General features: G+C 39.7%; 1 protein-coding gene across 3 annotated transcripts in view; it reads right to left on the bottom strand.

Annotated features, from left to right (window-relative positions):
* chd2 (chromodomain helicase DNA binding protein 2) overlaps positions 1–24,252 on the bottom strand; it is a 28,912-nt gene that overhangs the window by 3,057 nt on the left and 1,603 nt on the right. Inside the window, exons 2-40 of one of the 3 annotated variants that reach the window (XM_085412161.1) lie at positions 24,177–24,243; positions 23,968–24,028; positions 21,805–21,863; positions 18,740–20,609; positions 14,972–15,206; positions 14,168–14,254; positions 12,890–12,951; positions 12,335–12,451; positions 11,801–11,974; positions 11,071–11,210; positions 10,754–10,979; positions 10,562–10,662; positions 10,291–10,332; positions 10,023–10,201; positions 8,813–8,937; positions 8,508–8,724; positions 8,334–8,423; positions 8,063–8,253; positions 7,771–7,959; positions 7,490–7,652; positions 7,193–7,345; positions 6,469–6,540; positions 5,973–6,122; positions 5,727–5,875; positions 5,545–5,641; positions 5,365–5,457; positions 5,076–5,249; positions 3,771–3,940; positions 2,662–2,703; positions 2,406–2,545; positions 2,171–2,309; positions 1,915–2,065; positions 1,520–1,642; positions 1,296–1,418; positions 1,019–1,159; positions 781–897; positions 499–677; positions 284–383; positions 15–204 (exon numbers count right to left, since the gene is read on the bottom strand). In XM_085412161.1, coding sequence (XP_085268287.1) covers positions 15–204; positions 284–383; positions 499–677; positions 781–897; positions 1,019–1,159; positions 1,296–1,418; positions 1,520–1,642; positions 1,915–2,065; positions 2,171–2,309; positions 2,406–2,545; positions 2,662–2,703; positions 3,771–3,940; positions 5,076–5,249; positions 5,365–5,457; positions 5,545–5,641; positions 5,727–5,875; positions 5,973–6,122; positions 6,469–6,540; positions 7,193–7,345; positions 7,490–7,652; positions 7,771–7,959; positions 8,063–8,253; positions 8,334–8,423; positions 8,508–8,724; positions 8,813–8,937; positions 10,023–10,201; positions 10,291–10,332; positions 10,562–10,662; positions 10,754–10,979; positions 11,071–11,210; positions 11,801–11,974; positions 12,335–12,451; positions 12,890–12,951; positions 14,168–14,254; positions 14,972–15,206; positions 18,740–18,801 — 4,903 coding nt within the window. In that variant the 5' untranslated portion in view covers positions 18,802–20,609; positions 21,805–21,863; positions 23,968–24,028; positions 24,177–24,243. The remainder of the gene's footprint in view (positions 1–14; positions 205–283; positions 384–498; positions 678–780; positions 898–1,018; positions 1,160–1,295; positions 1,419–1,519; positions 1,643–1,914; positions 2,066–2,170; positions 2,310–2,405; positions 2,546–2,661; positions 2,704–3,770; positions 3,941–5,075; positions 5,250–5,364; positions 5,458–5,544; positions 5,642–5,726; positions 5,876–5,972; positions 6,123–6,468; positions 6,541–7,192; positions 7,346–7,489; positions 7,653–7,770; positions 7,960–8,062; positions 8,254–8,333; positions 8,424–8,507; positions 8,725–8,812; positions 8,938–10,022; positions 10,202–10,290; positions 10,333–10,561; positions 10,663–10,753; positions 10,980–11,070; positions 11,211–11,800; positions 11,975–12,334; positions 12,452–12,889; positions 12,952–14,167; positions 14,255–14,971; positions 15,207–18,739; positions 20,610–21,804; positions 21,864–23,967; positions 24,029–24,176; positions 24,244–24,252) is intronic. The other 2 variants (XM_085412163.1, XM_085412162.1) reach the window with 2 other exon arrangements.

A 24,252-nucleotide genomic window follows, 5' to 3' on the forward strand; every position in this document is an offset into this window, starting at 1 on the left:
TCAAACACACGTACCGTCGTTGCTAAAGTGCCGCTTGTTAGCGTTGTACGGTTCTCTGTGGTGTCCGTGGGGTCCTGGCTGAGTGGAGTGCGATGCAGATCTGGAGGACGGCTGAGTCCCCGTGGAGTCTCGACTGGAACCAGACGGCTCTGGCCTGAATGACTTTACTCTCCCTGAAACGTCCTCCTTCTTCTTCTGCTCCTTCTGCAAATGTCACAGGATAATTTCAGCGCTGCTTAGCCACAGTATAACAGGTCAGGTTTAACCCCAAACAGCTGCTCACCTCTTCCTCATGCGATCGCTTCTTCTGTGCCATTTTGTAAAGCTTGTGTAGCTTCCTTGCACCAAACTCTGTAAACTTGGACACGAAAATCCAGAGATTTCTGTCCAACCCCCCCCCAAAAAATAACATAAATAAATAAATAAACGATCAGCAGAATTCAAGAGACAATCGTCATGTTCAGTTACACACAGAAAATTCCCATTTTAATTTCTCACCTTCGCCATATTTTGACGTGTTCGGGATCACTGTAAGCTTTAAGGCACTCTGTGATGCGGTCTCCAATCTTCAGTAGGCATGTGCGTGTGTGCTGGAGCTGCTCCTGGTCGCTTAGACCCTCATCTGGTTTGTCCAGTTGCTTTAGGGCCTTTTTCACAGGCCTCATGCGTTCCTTACACTACAAACACACAGACAATGATTAATGCAATGCTTTGTTCTCGGGCATTCAAAAAATAAATGCAGAAATGTGATTTGTTCACAAGAGCTAAGAAGAAACTCACAATACTGAAAGTCTCCTGGTCAAGTTCATCGTCCTCCTTTTCTTCAATGGGAATTGGTTCAGATCCAGCTGTAATATGAACTGGACCTTGAGTCTTCTTCCCTTTGGCTCCTTTAGCCTGAAAGAGCAGACATCAAAACGTTCTTCAGCTGCACGTTAAAGCACAAATCCTGTCCGATTTAGCCTGTGTAAATGTGAGGAAGGCACTTAAATTCAGGTTATCAGCGTCTCTGAAATACCTTTTCTTTTCTGGGCTTGGCACCCTTCTTTTCTTTGTCCCCATCCTTTTCCTTTTTGGGAGTTCCCTGTTTTTCTTTGTTCTCTTTGTTGTCCTTTTTCTTCTGTCTCTTCTTCACAGTGGACTTTTCTGTTCCATCCTCCTGATTAAAAACATATAACAGCAGGTCATTAGTCATTATTTATTTACTTTTACTACCATTACATGTACTGCAGGCAGGCCTGCGTCCACACGCAGCCTCTAACATCCATAAAGAAGTAGAATTCAGTCTGACCGACCTTGACCTCGCCCTCTTCTGACGGGTTGTCTGACAGGCGAGGGGAAGAGATGTCGTTTCCCTGCTCGTCTTTAAGAATCTTGTTCTCCTTCTTCACCCGGGGCTTCCTCTTCTTCACTTTGACCTTGAAGGAAAAGACAACGAGTGAGGCTGAGGTACCGAAAGTCCCTTTGTGTACATGCAAATCCAATTTAATGAGATACTCAGTGATTAATAGTAGCACACCTCCTCCCCGGTTTTAGCCTGATCTGTGCTGTCTTGTTCTTTTTTAAGCAGCTTGAGAAGATACTCTGCCCTCGCCTGCAGCTGCTTGGCCTGAGGCTTCTTGCTTGGATCATCTGGAAGAATCTGTACAGACAGATTTTATTGTTAGACTCTTTAATTAATCTGTCAATTTTATATATTCATAAGGAGTGCAGTGAATATGAAGACAGAAATAAAACTGGAAAGAACTTAAAACAGCTTTTTCGAAAGCTTTTACAATAGCTCCATCAAGCCATTTTTCTTTAAATGCTTATAATAAAACTATTTTACATCGTGTGCTTGTGTAATTTTTGCTGTCTTCTACACTGAAGCTCTACTTTTCAGCTTAGCAGTAAAAGTAAGCATGTAACGCTTGCCTTATCGGCGAGTTTAAGGTCAGAATCAGTCTTGATCAGATCCCAGTTGCCAAAGCCGTGCTCGTAGATGCCGAGCAAGAGCTGAATGTCATCCTGCAGATCCCAGTCTACATCAAAGTGAGCCACTTTCACCCTGCACGTCAGCTTAAACCTGGCAGAAGCAAAGTGTTGGTAGTTTTAATCCACAACAGAACATCAAATCTTCAACATGATACAAGACACTGTGTTCCTTCTTATTTCTACAGTGATATCTTACTTATTTCTCTCAGCTGGGTTGGAGGGCACAACTTTGTGCAGCGGCTCGAACTCTTCCTCGTGCTGAATGATGGACTTTGCATTGACTTGCACTCCTGAGATCTTGATATTAATTCCTCGTCGCTTCCCAGGACCTTTAGCTGGAATAATAATAATAATAATAATGATGCTGCTTCCTCATTTTTGCCACTCAAAAACCGGTTTCTTTATTAGCTAAATGACTAAAAGCGACATACCTTCGACTGGGTTCTCTTTAAGGTGCTCCTCGTGCTCCTGCACTGCAGTCACGCAGCTAGAATGAATCAGTTCACCGAGCCTCTTCAGGTCTGCGATGGATTTGTCCACCAGTTCAGAGTCTCGGGCAATGGCTTCCAACCTGGACACACAAAAATAAATAAATAAATAAATAAATATGCAGAATTTAAACATAAATAAATAAATTTAAAAAAAATCTGCTCACTGCTACCTTAACATCTGTGACAATAGGCTTACCTTTCAAGTGGACATCCAAACTTCTTGTATGCCTTGATGAACCTGATGATGAGATTATGAATACGTTTTTATTGTGCTGGCGAAAAGATGCTTTCAAAGAAAACCGAATGTCACTTTAAGAACAATAAGAAAAAACAACTGTGGAGCAGGGAAATTATTTTACTGCTATTGTTAAATAATTGTCATCATTACCATTGCATTAATAATATAATCTGGAGTTTATATTGCATTCAGGGGTTGAACAGTGTGTGTCTTTCAGAAAGGCTAAAAGTAACAGGACAGGAAACAGGCTTGGAGAGTTTTGCAGAAGTGGAAGTTATTTTGAGCAGCAGGCTAAGACGAGGCTTTAACAATGTAACAGATAGCTTTAAGAAGGCCTTAAGCAGTTATGACTATTTTATACACAATGCATATCTGTGCTTATTAAAGAGTTGGAGCTCGGTCAATTAATTGGGGGTCGGAAGCTTTGTTCGGCGCGATGTTCGGACAATCTATTGTGCAAGTGACTTGGAGCCATAGAAGGAATTGCAATACATGCTTACAAAACACTTATATATCAGATCATTTTATATTAAGCTTTTAGTAGGGGTTTTTGATTAAAACATTTATTTAGTAGAAGACATACATATAGTCTCAGTGAGCCTCTGGTCTGGTAAAAGGTTAGAAGTGCAACAGGTGAAGAGGTGACACAAAGAGCATGTGAGGTCAACACATACACACACACATGAGTTAGATTTATTTAGAGGAGAGATTAGTCATGTCTCGGCAAGAAAGAGGAACAATTCACTTTAAGACAAGAACGGAAAGTACCAGCCATGAAAATAGAAGATGATCTTCTGGGTGAAAAGCTATTGTGGTGTTGATCTGATCTATGTATAAAATGTATCTGTGACGCATGAAGGGGCGTTAGTAAATCAAACCCTGATGCTATAAAATATCTGTTCATGCTTTGATTAAGTTGAAGATTAATTCCTGTCTGCGTACAGAGTATCTTCCCACACGTGTATTCATTAAAATCATTGTTTGACCAAGACCTTCTGGACCAAGGGTGGTTTGTACTCTCCCTCCTCAATTTTGAACCTTAACACAACACACGGGACAAGTTTTACCTGCGAATCTCCGCGTCAGTGAAACCCTCCACGTTGTTTTTGCGAGCTCTTGGCCTTCCTCGCTTCTTTGGCTTCTTGTCATCATCGCTGTCATCGGTCTCACTTTCAGAGCCTGATGAACGGTGCTTCAGTTTGGAGCCCACATCACTGTCACTGTCATTGGCCTGAGCCTGAAAGCCAAAAAAGCCACACATTGAGCAGCTGCCTTTTTTTTTTTCCAGTTTTCTGTAACTCTTATGTGTAATAGTGACATAATCCATAATATATACTCAGTCACGAGGCTATGGGTTCATACAATTAAGGGTGATGCAGGAAAAATAATGGAAATGCAAAACATAATGCAAAGAAAATGTCGACATAAAGCCAACGCAAAGTCTAAAACCAGACAATCGAAAACTGTCATCATTATTACTCTTTCAGCTGCTCCCTTTAAGGATCACCACAGGAGATCACCTGCCTCCATCTCACCCTATCCCTAACATCTTCTTCTGTCACACCAACCCCCTTCATGTTCTCCTTCACTACATCCTTGAATCTTTTCTGAGGTCTTCCTGTGTTACTCCTGCTTGGCAGCTCCAGCTTCCTCTCATGTACTCGTTCCTAATCCTGTCCTGGACAATGAACTCTTTGCCTCTCCAGCTAAGCCTCCGGTCTTTTTGTCAGTGCCACCATCTCTAAACCACACTTTATAGCCTTGCTGGTTTCCTTCTATCACTCATCTCCACCCTGCCTGGAATCTTCAACTTCAACAATTTTCTTCAACTCACTCGAGCACTGTCTGCTGCTTTGGATGGCTGACCCCAGGTATTTAAACTCATCCACCTTCAATACCCCATGCCCCTTGCATTTTCACACCTGTCTCTCTTATAGTCACTCAAATGAACATTACATCAATTCCAGCTTTTCTTTTCGATCAATGCTACACTGCATCAGCTGGGAGGTACTCAGTGGGAAAAGCACTATGCAAAGCCTGAAAGCTTAACCTCCACCTCACATCAACACCCAGGAGAGGGGCATCTTGCTTCAATAAACTTCAGCTGAACTTTTAATAAGACCAAACTGATTAACTTTGTATGTTCACTATTCATAGGCCCTCATGGAGGCTGGATGAGTAATGAGAGGGCTCTTCCATTTGGCCATGCAGTGTGGGAGATTCAATTGTCTTGTGGAAGTTAACAATTTCATAGTCTTGCAAGCTTTCAAGGCTTAAGCTTGTTAGGTAGATGCTGTCATTCATCTCTTTCTTGTATATGTATGCAATATGAAACAGAGACCAGTGCTGCTTTCACAAATAACCTTTCCTACCCGCTTATTAGAGCTTCTGCTTCGAGGCAGCATGAAGATGTCCTCCATCTCCCGCTGCTTCGCCTCCTCTTCAATTTTGCGACGTTGCTCCTCGGGAATTATGTCATCCCATTCTGGAATGGGCTTCTCCTCGAACTCTGGAGTGCTCTCTTCCATACTGGAGAAATTGGCCACCTGCATTGACACATCGATGCGAGAGAAAGAAAAGAGACAATTTTGATCAGTATTTTATAAAAAAATTAATTAAATTGGGTTGGTCTTTGAGGATGCCATAACAGCTTGCAGATACCTTAAACTGCGACAGAAGTTCATCTGTAGCACTTGAGCCTTGATCACTTTCTCTGGTTTCGGCCAACCTCAAAATCTCATCAATGTCCATTTCCTATAGAAACAAAGATCGTCTGTTTTAACTCCCAAATATGTGAAAACTATTTTAAGCACACACGAGCTTATTCACCCATTTTGATACCTGTGGTTCAGACTCCTCGCCTTCAGCCTCTTTGAAAAGATCTTCTGCACCAAACTTGAGAATAGCGGTCAGTTCTTCTTTATTGAACGGGTTTGAACTGTTAAAACAAATTAAAAGTGTTAATCACACAAAGAACGTCCACATCCCCTAAAACCTTCACTGCTAAACTCTCAAAGTCTTACTTTGTGTTTCCTGAGTTGCTGTCCAGAACAGTTCGACCAGTCGTGTCCATTCTCTGAATGACAAGATGGTCCAAAACCATCTTCTTCTTCGCCCTCTCGATAATGTCCTCCTCCACTGTTCCCTTCGTGACAAGTCTGTATATATTCACCTACGAGGGAAGAGCGCAGATACATTTTTATACAACAATCTCACTAGTTACAAAGCACACCTACGATTACAGACGTGAACCTGAGCGTTAAGATTACCTGTTTCTTTTGACCAATCCTGTGAGCCCTCGCCTGCGCCTGCAGGTCGTTCTGAGGGTTCCAGTCAGAGTCAAAGATGACGACGGTGTCTGCCGAGGCCAAGTTAATACCTAAACCTCCAGCTCTGGTGGATAAAAGGAAGCAGAAGTCCTACAAAACAAAGAAAAACAACAGAAACGATTATGTGAGCAACTGGAAACTAACTAATGCCGCTATTTGGGCCTTACTGTATAATTTATAAACTATACCCGTCACCAAATTTGCCATATTCTGTGTGTGCAATAAAGAGCAGCCCAGGAAACGTGAGGACATGCAGGAAATGGTCCAGCTGGCCAGGACTCTGCTATTAAGGGCATTAGAGCCCACGTGCCTTATGCCCCAAACATTTGGTCATCGATTTGGTCAGCAGTTGAGCCAATAATAAAGAAATTGCTGTAAGTGTATTCTACGTTGTTAAAAGATTAGAATAAAAACTGAAACTCTTTTATTTACATACCTCTGAGCCTTCTGCGTTAAAGTGGTCAAGTGCTTGTTTTCGGATTTCTCCCTTTATGGAGCCGTCGAGCCGCTGAAGAGGAGACAAGCAAAGAGAAATTTACCCTTTGAAGATTTTCCCGCCAACCACTGCATTACTCGTCCTTACATGCCACGCATTGCACTGATCTATATGTTTAAACTGACCACAGCAGCCTAAGACTAAGACTGTAAGCAAAAACAACCCGAGTCGAGTGACTTGCAGGAGTCCGTCTGGTCTTCGGTAGAAAATAACTTGTTGATATAAATAAACACATGAACTCTAAGGCCGGGAGAAGTATGCGTGCAACAACACTGACATCTGATGCCGAGTCTAATCTGCCCAGTGCAGCCATCCCCAAAGGCGCTTTCGCTGTAAACACCAATAAAAGCAACAGTCAAAGCCTGAGGCCTCTATTCACTGATGTTCCCACTGATGGTGGCGTTGTTATCATGAACAGGAGGCAAGGCGACAGCACCAAATGTATGGTGAAGGTTATGAAAATACTTATTTATATTCCGTCAGGTCCTCCTGATCTCTAACAACTTATCAAACAAGAAATTGCACATCACAGGAGGTGCATCACTGCCCTCCTAACCCTGGAGAAATCACAAAACTGAACACCACAGCCTGAATAACCACACCAATCAATCCTTAGTGAAATCTAACATTAGCCTTCTATTTTTTTTTTTTTTTCAAATCTTACCTGAAACGGATATCGTTTCTTAGACAGGTATTCAGCCAGAATGTCCAACATCCTGACCATCTGGGAGAAGATTAGGACCCTGTTGCCTCTTTCTCTGAGCCTGGTCAGCAGCTTGTCCAACAGTACCAGCTTCCCACTGCCCCTCACCAGAGCCTAGAAGGCACAAAAGTCAAAGCAAAATATCAGTGAGCGGGAAGAGCCGTGTTTTCTTCCTGTGTTAAACTGCAGCTAGTCTCTTTTAGCAGCGCTATCCTGGGGTGACGCTCGGAGCTAAATCGGGTTCACACTGAGATATACCTGCAGGTGTTCCTGTTGCGTTTCAGCGTCTCCATCCTCAGGCTGTTTTATGAGGAAACTATGGTTGCAGCACTTTTTAAGCTCCATTACGATGTTCAGGAAGCCGCTGGAGCTGCCTCTGGTGCCTTTGGCAAGAGCTTTGTAATTCCTTGTTAAAATCCACCTGGAAATATTCAGGAACAAATCAAGTTAATGAAGAAGAGAAATGCAGCCGCTACAAATGGCATTTATAAGAAAGACAGAAGCAATAAATGTTACAGAAGGAAGAAATAGAGTCATACTTGTAAAATTGTTTCTGCTGTGCGGACATTTCAACACGGAGGATTTGCTCCACCTTGGCCGGGAGAGATTTTTCCACATCTTTTTTGACACGCCGGAGCAGGAAAGGCTCAAGGACTTTGTGAAGACTCTGATAGCCGTTTTCCCTTCCCTTCCCATGCTCATCCTCAAAATCCTCCCAGGAGTCAAACCTACGATGCACAGCAGATATAGGAAATGCCACTCGTGTCACACAGGATGCCATTTACCCCGCTTTTGTTCAGTAGAATGCTCAAAGTGTGAATCGGGACGTACTTGTCAGGCATGAGGAAGTGTAAGAGTGACCAGAGCTCTTTGAGCGAGTTCTGTAGCGGCGTGCCGGTAATGAGGAGCCTGTGATTAGACCTGAACTCCATTAATGTTTTGTAGAGCAGGGAGTCATCATTCTTCAGCCTGTGAGCTTCATCAACGCCCAGGAACGCCCAGTTGATGTTTCCGAGCACCCCCTAGAGTCAAATTTTAAGATGCCGTCAGTTATCTCAAAGTATAAACATTCATTTAAAAAAAGAAAAAAGAAGAAGCCTACCTTGTCTTTAAGTAGAATCTCATAAGTGGTTAGTAGTGCATTGAAACGGATTCTTTTGGTTTGATGGTTCACCCACTCATAATCACGGATCTGCACAACACAGAAGCACCAGTTCAAAGTATGCAACTATTTGTCGAGCCAGCAGGAGGACAGAAGTATTCGAATTCGACCTACTATTTTCCTGCTCATGACGTCGCCAAGGTAGACCACCACATTCATGTCAGGGGCCCAGGTGTCGAACTCCCGCTGCCAGGAAGTGAGCGTGGACAGAGGCACCACCAGTAAAAAGGGCCCATAGAGCTGATGCTGGTGAAACAGGTAAGACAGGAAGGAGATTGTCTGGATGGTTTTTCCCAGCCCCATCTCATCAGCGAGGATAACGCTATTGCACCTACGGAGGGGGACAAAAAGATAGTTATGCAGGCTTTGTAAAATCCTATTTGGAGGGGAAGGGGGCGGCCTTGGTTATATTTATTTACCTGCACCAGGAGTGAGCGAGCCAGTTTAACCCATCCAGCTGATAATCTCTCAGTTCAAGGTTGGAGTCCCCAATATATGACGGCTGCTTCTTCAGAGCAACAAATCTTGGTCTTTGCTTTAATACCTGAAATGATAGAAACACACTCCTTCATTTATGAGGAGCAAAACATGCTCACGTAAAACTAAAAAGAGACAAAACAAAGAGACAGACCTGTAGTTACTGGGCTTTTACAAACAATTACTCATAGCACTCAGTAGGATCCACGTTCTACTGTGCACACTTGGTATGCAGCTATTGATTATTTTAGTAATCGAGTAATCTATTGATTATTCCATTGATTAATTGGATGGGAAATACTTTTCTCATTGGTTTCCATTTCAGAAATTGCAATGTTTTAATGCAAACATCTGTCAAAAAATAAATAAATAAAACAAATTAATCCTTTTTCAATTGTATTGAGATGCAATATTAAATTGCATTTTTTAAAGAAAACATTCTTTTCTACATTTTTTATGCAAAAATATATAAATAATCTAAAGTACAATCAAAAGGTCAAAGTCAATAAAATCAGATGTGTATAAAAAAGTAGCCCAAGTACATTTCTATTGGCTTACAAAAAAAGCTTTTATTTTTATATTTTCAAATATTAACACAGTTTAATTAATACAATATTTTATATTATTTAACTTTTAGTCTGAAAATATTATGAAAGCCTTATAATTAATCAGATGTAGTACACCCCATTCCCCCTTTAGACTCACCCCTGTTTGCTGCAGGTATCGAATCCATGTAAAATAGGACGGCTGCCGTTAACTTACAGTTAACTTATACAGCTTTCTGTATAAGTTAAACGTGTATCAGACTATGTTGACAGATCATCTGCATGTTTTAATAAAACTTCTAGAGGCCTAGTGCAGACTTTTGTTGTGTAAAACAAACAGGAGTGGATTGAACAACAACAAGGTTCGCTTTCCTTCACATCAGAGTTTGTTGATCAGGTGCTTGAGGAAGGATTCCTGCTAGCTGCTTCCCAAAAGGTTTTAATTGTGGTTACAGGAACAGCTGTTTTGGAGTCACAAATGTGGCTTGAAAATCTATTGGTCGCTTGTCACATGAGTGTGAGTATCCTATGCTTTCCTTGAACTGTTTCGCCCTAATGCATGGGGTCGGATTAAACTGTGCTTTGATAGGACTCCTTGCAGCCTTACCTTGCAGTCTTTAGAGGGAACTGTTTTGCTGGAGTTTCGGTTCATGAAGCTGTCTATGCAGTGCTGAAACTTCTTTCTAACCAAAGCTCCATCTTCCCAGCTGCACTCGGAATAGGGCAGACCCATCCACTTGCACAGGAACTCTGGTTCATTGGAGGATGGAGTCTTATGACTATGAGCTGTTCATTGAATGAGAAAAATGTTAGAAAGGTGATTGTTAAAACTGTTCTTGTTGCAGAGATGGTGGGGAAGAAGTTTAGCAACTTACAGGGGAAGTCAGAGGATCCCGGTGTCTTTCCTGTTTTTGTTGCTGTTAATAACAAAAATAATTTTAATGGTAAATGAATTAGTTCTTATTCTTATATTCATACATCCACCCATGCACAAACACTTTCATACAAGCACCACCAAGACTGGAGCAGCCAGGGATTAAACCCCTAACTACCTCCTGAGCCACAGTCGCCGCAAAAATATAGTTTGCCCACAACTTACATCGAAACGGTGTTTTCTGCAAAAGCGAGAACATAATGATTTCTTACCGATGATACGCTCCACAAACTGAAACTGCTTGTTCAAGTCAGAGGTGAGCTCTTGCTGGCAGTTGTGAAATTCAATGTCCTCAGGGGACGCCTTCCTCAACCTACAAACACGGACAAAATTGATGGTGAATTTCAGGGGTGGTGCACACTTGAAAAGAAATTCTGTGTAAATGCGAGGGTCGGGATTTTCACCATGAGTTCAGTTCATCATTTTTCTTCTTAAAGTTCTCCAGTTTCTTCATCCCCTTGACTTTCTGCTGTGTCAGAGAGTCCATGCTCTCCCACGTGTTGTGGATGTAGGACCAGCCCTTCCACTTAATCAGGTAATGAGACTCCCCTTCATCCTTCTCGGGGTCAAAGCCTTCGCACGGGTCCCCATTTTCCTCCACGGCATACACAGTAGTGCAAGCCCCAGTGGCTACAAGAGACAACGCTGACCTTTAGACTCCACAGAAAGCATTTGAGTGAATATAGGTTTAAAAATAATGAGACGAGTGAAAAAGTATCACCTCCTTTTTTGCCAGTCCTGGCATCCATTACTTTCTCGATGGTTTCGCTGTCGTCGTCCTGCTGCTCCTCACACGCGTCACCTGTCATTTCGATCAGGTCATCAGAGTCCGTTTCAAAGTCATGTTGGTCCTCTTTATAACTAGAGCACAACAGAAAGATGTGATGAAGATTAGGTGGTGCATGCGAGGTAAAAATGTTACTGGACTTCAACCCGTTTTAACACCAGCACTTATCTTTACATTTTTGCACGCTGTAGTGCCAGTTTTGGAGCATTTAAACTTGCTATAAAAATAAAATGCATATATATAGCTGCGGTAGGACTTACAGGAAAGAGGGAAAAAAATCCCAGGAAATAATATCACTTCCTTCATAGCTCATACAGCAAGACTGACGACACATATTCCATTCTTGGAAGTGCTATGAACAGCTGACAAAGCACCTGCGTCTGGATTATAATTTTATTTTGTTGTGTGCACTTTTTGTTGATTTCTACAAACCCATTAATGAAAGGCAAAGGCATTCTGGGATATGTTGAATTCCTGATATGTAAGTGTAACTCATCTGGCTTTATATGCAAAATAAAAATACATTTCTCCATCTCATTTGGCTAAAATTTTACTGCCATTGAAATGAGTGCGGACACTCATAAAGGGTTAATAACACTGGTCATAGTGAAAACTCTAAATTACTTTTAAGAAAATATCCTTAACTTTAGGTTCAGCAATTCACCTTTTGACTTTTGTGGCACCCCTTCGTCGCGTCTGCCTCTTTGGAGTGTCTTCCTCATCGTCGTCGTCGTCGTCGTCATCGTCGTCGTCCTCTTCTGCCGACGACTCCTGTTTCCGGGACTTCTTCGCCTTCTGAGAGAGCTGCTTTTTGGCTGTTGACGATTTGCCCTGAGGCCTGTAAAACAGAGTTAAACACAAAAACAAAAGAAAGAAAGACAAAATCCACTTAGACACGCTAAACCAAAATTCCTGGCTCGTTCATGTCACACTTTTTTTTGGTTTCTGATTGTTTCATAGGTGATTCTAAAAGCTTGAAGCAGCCAATAGCATTTCACACAGAGCACAGCTGTAGCAAATTTGAGCAAAAACAAATGAGATGTTCGGACATGTCACAGTTTCATCAGGCTGGAGTGTTAAAACGTTTTTACTCAAACCAAAGAAAAGTCAAACCAATCAGCTCGCTCACACAATATGAAATGATTTAGAGATGCCCAGTGGGTAGCTGTCTGATGGCCAGGCTTCACTTCACTCTTACCTTCTAGCAGGAAGTCGTCTGGATCTAACTTTTTTCTCTTCCTGCTCACTGTCTGTACTGTCGGAAGCATCCTCCTCCTCCTCTTCATCATTTGAGTCATCATCTTTCCAGATATTTCTTATAACAAAGAAATGCCACAAGTTCACCCTCCACGCCCATGACTTTGCCATTTTACCGATTTTAATTGAAAAAATAATGGCCGTAGGGTGTTCATCACAGCCCAATTTTTTAAAACCAGGGTTAAGCCACTAATTGGATTTTAATGTCGAACAGCACCTGGCTGGCTGGCTAAAGCTAACTGAGCCCATTCTGAGACAAACAGATACCCATTTTAAAATAAGCTTTAAATGATAAGGTTCACAATATGAACACAGGCTGGCAGCAGAATGACACAAACTGACATGAACTCTAAAAACATGGGTTGAGTTCAGTGCACGTGTCATGAAAATTCAAAAATATTGAAAACAATATTGTGCTGTACTGACAAATTATAAATAAATGAAATAATGGTGAGATTATAGTCCTCAATAAGGTATTGACAGTCTCTATACTTACTCCTTTTTCTTAGCCCGGGAGGTTTTCCTTTTGGGGCTTTCGCTCTCAGACTCACTGCTGCCCTGCAAGAACAGCCAGCAGAAAAACATTTCAATAACAAGAAGCACCCGACAGCGCAAACCCTCCACCAAGGCAGCTTATTCTCTCCCTCCCTTAACAATACTTTCTTTGAAGAAATAAAGCATTCTGGGGTCAACTTGAAAGAAAAGCAGATGTGAAATGTAAACGTGAAATCACAGGTCAAATGAAAATTTGAAATGTGATATTTAGAATCCTCATTTATCAGAATCACTTCATAAACGTTGCCAATACAAACAAAGGCAGCAGAATTTTAAGCGTAGTTTTAAAGATAAGACATTTTATGCAAGTTTCACCTTATTTGACCTTAAAGAAGAGGTCAAAGGTCCACAGCAACATGACATTTACAATCCCCATAAAACATATCCTATATGCCTATATGACATAATCATTTTGATTGGAATGAGAGAAAATTGGGAACGGACGGTTTCAGAAAGACGAGTTTTACAGGGATATTCAGGTGTGTCACGCTAACACAAGGCATTCACACACTGCTGTGCTAGTGCTACCCATCAGCCTACTAGCTGATAGGTGTGTGGTATGAATTTTTCTTCGTTCTTGAGTTATGAAATTCACAAGATTTTCAACTTTGTCCTCAAGTTCAAGGTCACTAAAATTCAAACTCGTCCAAGATTTTTAGCAGGTCGTCCTGTTGTATTTTGAATTTTAAAATCCAACATTGTCTTGTTCTCGAGTTGTCGCATTCACAAACTTGGGTGTCCGCCTGCCCAGCTGGGCAACAATACCCAAAAGACCCAACTCAACCATGGATCTTATCAAGCATTCTTCAGATTACCGTAAGTTTTCAATCATTCTGGGCTAGAGAGGTAATTCAAATGCTGCCTGAAAGATGAGCCAAAATGACCACATAACTTCATTAGGCCTGCATGCAACTTGGGTAATAAAGGGTTAAATTGACCTTAAAGATCTTGGTGGCTGTAAGGCAAATCTGTATGTACCGCTAACATGACGCCACTTTTGTACCTCTATAAAATTTTATCAGAATTCATTGCAATCTTTAAAGCTACAGGCAAACACGCACGCAAATGCTACCAAAAATAACCACCTTGGCAGAGAGAATAAGTGTCAAACAGACCAACACTACAAAACATCCACTAGATGGCGTGCATGGCTTGTTTATAGCAGCTGATGTCAATGCAGATAACTGCAAACCAGTACTGCTCATTCACATCTGCTTACCCCAGCTCCAATGTTTAATCGAGCTGGCTCCTGCCTGCTCCGATTGGACCGCCGGACACCGTACACATCTGGATGTTCTTCCCACATCTTCGAAAGAAAACAATCAGATGCTATAAAAAAAAAAGCCACGGGGTTTTCTGTATTTCTTTTTGTAAATGTAACATGTCGTCTTTTCTACTCTGCTGTTGTAAGCTTGCACTACAGGGCTGAAAGTAACGATGAGTGTGTCGATTTTTGCCTCAGCTCATTTCGTCATTGCTGCAAACCATCCACAAGCCACTGTGACACGTCAAAATGCATAGTTCTGTCAGACGAACGACGAGTGTACACATATATTCAGTTTACGATTAGCTGAGAAAAGAAAAGCAGCAAATCTTCGCTCACGAGTTAAACATTAACTGGGATTTTTCAGAACATCAATTGTTCTGTTGACTCTTTATTGTTACTGTAACCCTTTATGGCCTTTATCAAGGATTTATATCATTAAAGAATAGCCTTTATCCAGCTCCACCTAAAATTCAAATAATCTTTATGGCTGAGTGTCTGTATCACGTCTGTGGGAGAGTAATGTGAGAACATTGCATAATCACGATGACCTAGGACACAGCAAGAGCCTGACACAGATAGAAGGACAGTCTGGATAAAGAAAAGCTTTTACTGCAAAGAGCTAAAGCCCAAGTTTGCTGCATGTCACACCTTCATGATCAGATTACCACGCTCATGAATTAAGTCATTTCCATCACCACTGCGAGAGGGCAGGAAGTACAATCTGGTTGAACACAGAACGTCTCCGATGGCCTTTACCTTCTTCACATCAGCCAGGCGCTCCTTCTTTCTAACTGGCTTGTCTTTGACCTCTGCTGCGGTTTGCTGTGACTTGGACTCTGCAGATTCGCTCTCTGACTCTGAGTGACTCTCTGACTCTGAGGAGCTGTTTGACTCGGAGTTGTGCGATCTCCTCCTTTCACTGCCATGTTCGCTCTCTGACTGACTTCCCGACTCCGACGCAGAGCGGTTGGATTCCTCTGAAGCCGAAATGCTACAGGAAAAAGAATATGTTCATTTGACTTTGCCGTCAATGATGGGCTATTGCTCAAAGAGCTATGTGCAGCATCATGGCAGTAACAGGAGTTGTCGGTGGCAGCAATAAAAAGAATAAATATTTATGTAAATAAAAAAAGAAAGTCTTAAATTTCAGAGCACACCCCCACATGAAGGGCACAGCGAAACTGCAAAAGCTGGATGGCATCAGTAATTCGTGACTTGGCCGAGAGGAAGCAGAAGCCTCATTACATCATGCTCCATGTTCCTTACTCAGCTAACCATCTTATAATAACCTCTTTCTCTCCAAGGCTCATAAATCCTCTTACAGGCATTTTAAACAGGCCTGCAGTGAACAGACCTGGTTTCACAACTAAAATACATTAAAACTGGGTCAAACACATTTAGCAGGATCAGTCTTTTCCACTCTGCCATCCTCTAAATGCTTGTGGCATAATGCAAAGCTATGAATTACCACAAGAAATATATAATTAGAAAATGCAATAAATAGGTGAATTTCATCCGTAGAAAAGATTAAAAACAACCAAAGAATTTACAGAAGCACCGCAGCCATCTGTAAGAATGGTCACTGTTCAGTGTTTATTGATCACTCACTCCTAATCTTTTAACTCAATCCCTTAAAACCACATGAATGGTCACAAGGAAGGTCAATATAGTTGGGAAACTAACAAAAATACTACCACTACTAGTTAATCTGGTAAGAATATGTTATCATGATATTGCTGATGAGGCTTTGATACTTTGGAAGTCTACAAGACTTAAAGTCAACTGCTTCCAGAAAGTTGTCAGTTTTTATTGTAATGCACTTACTTGTTTTTTCCTGTGGCATGGGTCCTTCATACAATAAAAGAGAAACTAAAACTGAAACAAATCAAAGCTAAACTGAAACAAGCAAAATTACTGTGGAAAGTCATTTAAATGGTTTACAAAAAATCCTAAACTATAAGCTCTGACCACAAGTGCACATTTCTTCAGTTTAAAACGTTTTAAGGGAAGCTTGGGCTGTGAGCAGTTTAATAAAGCTACGTTCTTCTATGTTGTATGAAAGTTTTATAGAGGCCTGAAGACGTATAAGGATTCAATGAAATAAAAATAAAAAAGAAGAGACATTTCGTTAGCCAAAAGGAGATAAAACTAATGCATAAAGCAATAAGAATTTTAAACATCTCATCAGATTAATATTTTTTCTGACGCTTTCAACTTTGATGCAAATGAACTAGCCTTGTGCGTAAACATATAGGTTTTGGCCGGAAGTTTCAGTAAACAGGGGTTATCAGTGGATAGATTTCTGTGTGCAGTTATCTTTTTGGACACAAGGCGTCACCAGAGCCCAGCATGGCTGGGCATAAATCTCAAGCAATCACTGCCTTTTACAATGGATCACATTTTAAACCATGAAAACGGCATCGTGTCCCATAAATGTTTTCATTAAAAACATTTGGTGTCATTACGTCTAATGAGCATCATTACTTTTATTTTGAAAATGGAGAAAGTGCTTATAATAACCATCTCGTGCCCTTTTTTAGACGATGGGAATTATGCTAAAGGCAAAAATAAATTAAAATGGTTGAAAGTACGCTATTACAGCATACACATGTTGCGCTCCTTAAAAGACCAAACTCGGAAGTAGATGGCTTCTTCCGCTTTAAGTGAGGTCAGGAGTGGGCGGGTCATAGAGACGTCCTCGAATTATTACTGGCTGGCGTGTTGCTAGGTGGCCACCTAGCCTATCACAGCCCTCCAAGCAGTCTCCCTAGCATCTGATGTCTTCCTGTTCCTCCTCTGTGTAGTTCTGAGCTGAATTTTAATACTGGTAAGTGAGCAAGCTGGGTACACAAAGCAAGGGCCATTTTGTGACTCAGGAGAGTATGTAAATACTACTTTCATGTCATTTAATTACACAAACCGGATAGATTTCCCTCATGTTGTTATTTTGGTTGCTTTGTTTGAATGCTCATAGTGCTCAGCTCTCTGTCTAACAAAGTCAGGCTGTCAACCCTGCAGAGGACACGTTTCAGTCACACTAGAGGAAAATACTAAAATGGCTGCCACAGGATCACACACAGAGACTACAAGTGTGATGTAACCTAACTGCAGTGTACAGCCAGTGTAATGCTGTGAGGGTGCTTGCAAACTGATGTCTTTTTTTTTTTTTTAAAACAGTCTATTGAGGTCAGGTCGCAGTATTTGCTTTGACAACATGGCAGTTATTCTTATACTGTTAGAAAACAGCATTTATGCACTGAGAACAAACAGATCCTGAAGAAAAAGAGCAGCTAGTCACCCCAGCATTATCCTCAAACCATGCAAGATTATTTGATGACATCTTTATTGATCAACAGATGTTTCCACTGATTTTGATACGAAGATTTGGTGTACCTGAGGACCACAGGGCCTTGCAGACATCAACAAAACACAATAATAAAAGTGGACAATAGGGCAAGAAAATGCCACTGTGTTAAAGTATTCAGACTCCAGGCCAGAGGCCTTTACAATCAACCTAGCAGGAAATACAAATAAAAGCTAGATTTAAGTAAAAATTACCACTGTTTAGCTTCAAACATTCAAAATATACATGTTCAAAAAATACATTTACATCCATATACCCAAAATAAAATGAGCCCCATAATCATTTAAATGTAGTGGACATGAGGATAAGAGAAAAAAGTTTCGAATTGAAAATGCTCTTGCAGGAAAGTAAAAATAACACATTAAAAACATGTTAAAATTCTGTAACATAATGTAAGGATGTGAACACTGACATAACCTCTTTTTTTACTTTTAGCAGCTGTAAACAAAACAAAACACAAAAAACAACACAAAAACTGTTTACAACCACTGAGCTTTAATGGCTTTTTAATAAACAGAAATAATCCAGTATTAAAAGGTAGATGTGGTAAAACTTTAAAATATTTGGCCAAAAATGTAAATACAGAATAAAATAAAAATAAGTAGAGACTGACATAAAGTGAGAGTTGTGGGCACTTGCAAGGTCCAGAAACTGTCTGGTAAAGTATGTTACATATAAAATAGTTGTAACACTGTATATATTAGTGTCCAATGACAAATCAGTGCACCATTTCAGAAATAAATCAAAACCCCAAAATCAACAACGTTAAAAAAAAAAAAAAAAAAAAAAAATGGTGCAATGCAGTACTAACTCCAAGACAAGGTCATATAACATTATAGCGAACGGACATTAAGACATCTGTGACAAGTTTTTTTGCAGAATAATACAGGAGGAAAGGCTTTCCCAGTGGTCTAACACATGCATCTTGTGGGCAAAGATCCATAACACAGGCCTGAAACCTCAGTATTGAGTGTAAGAAATGGTAAGGGGGGAAAAAAAAAAATCAGGGTGTGGCTATTAAACAATAGCAAGGTCATTCAAGACACTAGTGCACGTCTTCAAAACCACGTCGCATATCTAACACAGGTGATCAACCATGCTTGACAACGTAAACAATCAAAGCAGAAACGAAAAAAAGGTAAAAAGTATAAGGCTCATACCTTGATGCATTGCTTTGAGTCGATCCTTCATCCTCTTGTTTTTTACTTTTACTCTTCATCATTGTTGTATCCTGAAAATCTGAATGGATGTTGCTTTTGTCCTGGTATTTACTGCCAAAAAGTTAAGAGGAAGCATGAACTATCATACAAGTCCCACAAGATTGCTTTTGCTCAGGTGGCAGCTAAAGCCTCGGCGGTGCGACACGAGCAGGGAAAAAAAGCAACAAATCGAAGAAAGTAAGGATCATTATTTACATCGCTGGGTTAAATAGACCTCACAAAAACGACAGGTGCTCTCACAATAAGTTAAATGCCTTTGAATGTCTTTCAATATAGTTCACAGATCGAGCCGCATGCCGTTAATTCTAACTGCGTCATCAGACGAAGCGGTAGGAAAATAATATTTAAACATGAAGAAAAACAGTAAATTAAGCTTGACACAGTGTAAACATGTCAATTCAACGTGGAGAAAGGTGCTAGTCCATAAATGAACTATTAGAATCTCGTTCGCCCTATAACACTTTAAATATGCCTCCGACTCGAATAAAAATAAAGATGTAAAGATAATTACTTAATAAATTACAAAAACAGCCTTGTTTCTATAAAGCTCGTAGGCCCCTTGCATTCTTCATCTACTGAGAGAGCGACAGAGGAGAGGCAGCAGCACACTAAAAATGGAGGCGCGCCATGGCTGCCAGAGACCAGTATGGAAAACAACGACGAGCACTTCGCCGGAGCAGACGGCTCCTACGGCTCGAAAAAACAGCACTAAAACGGCACAAATCGCGTAGATTTTCGTTAAAAACACGAGCGCACGATCGTTGCCCTCAAAATTTCATCAAAAATCGAGCAGTCTCGGACGAAAAACAGGCAAAAGAAACGATCTAACGAAAGCCCATGGCACCCTTCCCAAGGCTCAGCCGCCATCTAGAGCTCCTTCCCTGCTCTGAAAGCTTTGCCTTTGATTGACGTTATTTCCATTTACCCCACACTCAGGTGATGTTTAAGTCCCTCCCCTTTTATTATGTTTTTAAAATTCGTTTATATGAACTTACATACATTTTCTGCCCCAGGACACAAGCCTCAAGGTGAAACCTTTCTTGCCCTTTGATAAAAGGTAACAATACTGAGAGGCTGTAAAAGTATATATTTTGCACCAATTACATCACTTCCTGCGCAGGCAGGAAGAAGGACGACCAGTAGCCATTTTAGAGAGCCTTTGGAAACCATTTGGGCTCTGACCAGAAAGCTTTCAAGTGAAGTGTATTTTCAGGTGTTTTAGGGTTAGTTAAGCTTCACCAGTGGGGCTAATTAAATGGAAAAAGGGGAATTTTAATCACTCCTTTCTCTTTTATCTTATAAATCAACTTGATAAATTCCAACTCGAGTCTGAAGCTCAATTTCTATGGCCATACCTTGATAATTATTGACACAAAGCCAATGAAAAGTAATGTGATATTTTGTATGTATTCACAAATACAAAAACGAACTTCCGACTTTAGGTACTTCAACGTTGTCAAATTTTTTCTGCAAATGTGCCCTTGATATTTCTCTGCTAATGAAACAAAGCCAGGAAAAAATATACGAGGTCACATACTTTATTTAAAAACAACATTTGAATATCAAATGTACAAAAGGCTGACTTTCCAAAATCAAATGTTAACTTTTCAACGAGTCCACTACATAGCCAGCAAAGGTGTTCCAGAGTCCATGTTGTAGGTAAAAAATAAAAAAAAATAAAAATCCAAATGTCAAAGTCCAATCAGAAAAAGGTTTCATCTTGTCAAAATTTGGCTAACCGCCAAATAACTTGCCATCTTCACGTTAAACAACGTAGTCTCCACTTCAGCAATATCCAGTTGAATGGGGTCTTGATAGGATAAAAAAAAGAAGGAAGAATTGTAAGCCCACAGTGCAATGTCCAGCAGTTAAAACCAGGTATCCTAAACTAGATTACAATTATGCCAGTCAAGCAACATACGTAGCTAGCTTTCAGCTGCGCTAGCGATCACTGTGCAGGTGTATTTTGTTTTTTGAGAGTTAAGTGTTCCTATGAACGCGGAATTGATTAAAAAGGATACAAATAGTAAGTGAACTGTAATAAAATGGCATAGCGATGTACTGAATGCGAATTTAAATTCGATAGGGTTCGCAACTGAACTTTGTAACTCTTGATACGTTTACAATGAAACCCAAGACAATGTTGTGTTGGTCCCAAGCTTTAATGGCTGTGGTACTTTTTTGTAGTGCTTTAAAAAAAAAATTGTGTGGGTTTTAAAGTAATTAGCACAATGAAATATGGGCTGAATAGGTCTTCCAGCAATTTGCGAAAAGCATTTCCTCAACTGACCACCAGGAGTAAAATGAGTCTAGAGTTGCACCTAAAGTCACATCAATCAGTTACGTATGCAATCTATTCACGCAACAGCTTTGATGTTCACACAAATTAGGAGTAAAACAGCACAACACAGGTCTGTAAGCAAATATTACTATATGAAAAATATGATCCACTTCATCAATTACCAGACTAACCAATTACATGAGCAACAGATGAACAACACATTAGCATCCAATAACTGTTAAAGCAACAGTTCAAACTATGGTCATTTTCAGTTGTCCACTATTCAGCAACAAGTAACTGTGGTTTGGTATTGGTCTTGTTCTATCAGGTTTTCAGCACAATGAAAATCTATAAGATTTGGCAAAATTAAGTATATAGGTAAATATGGCTTTTTTATTAAATGCCTACAGGAGGCAATACAGGCAACATCCCCAAAAATTGCGTGTAGCCGCATGAAATTGTTGTGTGTATCCTACAATGAAATTTATCGTCCCAAACTTCCCCTTTGTTAATTCATTTTCACAGCTGTTTTTTGCTAGCCTCTTAGAACTAAAAGTGAACGTCAGTCATAAAACATGGACAAACTCTACTTAAAGCAAACCTAGTTGAACTGGATCTAAATGTAAATATTCTGTTGAAACTTAAATTTGCCAATCAAAAAGCACATGACAAACGCAATCAGGTCAAAAAAAGAAAAAAAAGAAAAAAAAAAAAAGGAACTTACAGAGCTGTCTTCTTTTTCTTCACAAATTGAAATCTTCTCCGCAGTGTCTTCTGTCTCCACTATAGAAAAGATGAGGAACAATGAATGACACCCATTTAAAATATTCACAGAAAGATTTCCAGCTTTACAGGCTTTAATGAGCTTTAAGTGCTTGGACCTTTTAATCTATAAATGCTAATTCTAACTGTCAAAGATGGCTTCCAAACACTCATTTTCGTTGTTTCCAGTTGAGAATGATTTGAATGTGAGGAACGCATTTCTGAGAAAACAAAACCAACTTTTATAGCAATAATGACTTGAAAGATAATGTTATTTAACATAAAGGTTGAGGAGAAATGGTCATATTTAAACTCATACTGACTTCAACCTTTGTTGTTAATGTAAAATCAGTATTTTGTGCTTTAAAAGATCATATATATATATATATATATATATATATATATATATATATATATATATATATATATATATATATATATATATATATATATATATATACACACACACACACACACACACACACACACATTATATGGTAGATGTACTGGACTGAATGACAATTAGAGCTGGCAGGATCTTCTTAGTCGTTTTGCAGACTTATAATTTATCTAATGCAGATAAAAAAATACTTGGCAATTTATAAGTCACTGTCGAGACACTCAGGTGTTGGTGTATGGTACATTTATGTGCTGTGTAACTCAAGTAGCTTCGCAAGTTAAAACTATTGCAGTTCTTTCTTTTCAAATTTATTCTATCAAATGAAATACTTTGTATTGCTCACTGGAGAGTGTTTCCTTTATGTTCTGTGTGTGGGTATATCTAACCTGTGGATTTATTTTAGGATTTTTACAGTTACTTCTTACGATTAGAAGACGAGATTAATAAATGAATGCTTTTTTTTTTTTTTTTTTTTAAATCACACCTGAAAAGGACACCGAAAGACTTGAATTTCTGTGCGGAGAACAAATTGTGGTTGCCACTTTAATTGGTTTGGCAACATTTATGGGAAATAATCTGTTTTTTCCATTTTGAGAAAATTCTTAGTTACTTATACTTGTTACCCATCTGTGCAAGAAATTTTCCAAAATTCAAAATGGTCACATTCTTCGCTCCAAGTACTTCTACGAGACCCGTTCATTCCAATAATCCAGGGACTATAACCATTTTTATGTTATAGTTAGTGACTTTCAAGTTGAATTTTGCTTCCCAATTTATCAAACATTTTAAAATGTAAGATGTAATTGAATGTGGAGCATTTGCAAAATTTGTCAACTGCTTCCAGACACTAAAGTTCAGAGGAAAAGAAAAGGTTCAGTGACACTTTAGGTATAAAATGATTAACAATTCTGCCCCAGAGGAGTTGAATTGCAGTTTTTAACACTTTAAGTTTTAGTACACCTGCAAATGAGATGCAACAAAAGTTCTTAAGTGGTAAAGCATTAAAAGCAGAAACGTTAATGATGATGTGCTAAAGTTTCCACAGCCTGTCGTTTACACATCTGTTACAAAAACATTGTCTCAAGTATAATTTACGATCACACACGAAACGCATTTCTTGCCCATGTACTACAATTGGTGTCATCGTTTAAAATCTGACACAAGAGTTATGAAAAGAACAATCCTTAAGATTAGTCACAGGTTAGCTAGTCAATTGTAAAATTATCATCAACGTGTTGCAAATAGAGATGTTCTCTTAAAACAACACAATAGCAGTTTAATATTAAGCAATTTAAATATTAATGTGCTGTAAGCTATAAAAATGTGCGAAGTGATCTTACGTGTCTGCAGTACACTTTATTCTAAGTGGCGGGAAAATTATTTCGAAATAACCGCGTAACGTTGCCATCCATAGTAAGTGAGCCCACTTCTATACATTTGGAATTTATGTGTTACATCATACACTAGGGGGCAGAACTGTGTTTGTTCAGAAGCGTAGACGTAGCGGTACTTCCTAATAATGATTCTGATGTACAAGCAAAAAACATAAATGTGGACTTTACAACGTTGCTTTTTTTTAAATCAAATTAGTAAGGTTATTGTTTTTTAATTGTTATTGTGATTTTTTTTTTTAAATAATTCAGCACTTTTTTTAAGAGTTCAAAGCTCAAACTGCTTATAAGAATTCTTCTAAAGACACTCAAACTGCCTTAAAATGATACTTACAGTGTCTACTTGCAGTACGGATCACTCAAATTCTTCCATTCACGTTGGCTAAATGTCAACCCTTTGAAATAACAAAAAACAAAAAAAACTTTTTTCAGAAAGGAACTGTGACAACAGCACGCCCTACTGGCTGCAGGTATGCAACAGTAAAGACTAACGAATGGTAAGACTACGCAAAATACCCTGGTTGGTACAAATATAAAACATACCATTTAGATAAGGCAAAGCAATCTCCGCTCTTCTTTGACGTCATTTGGGAAACATCACACCGAATCCCTGCAAAAA

The sequence above is a fragment of the Rhamphochromis longiceps genome, linkage group LG7, assembly GCF_057381845.1.
Source record: "Rhamphochromis longiceps isolate RC_006_pf linkage group LG7, R_longiceps_female_GT1.1, whole genome shotgun sequence".
Classification (NCBI taxonomy): domain Eukaryota; kingdom Metazoa; phylum Chordata; class Actinopteri; order Cichliformes; family Cichlidae; genus Rhamphochromis; species Rhamphochromis longiceps.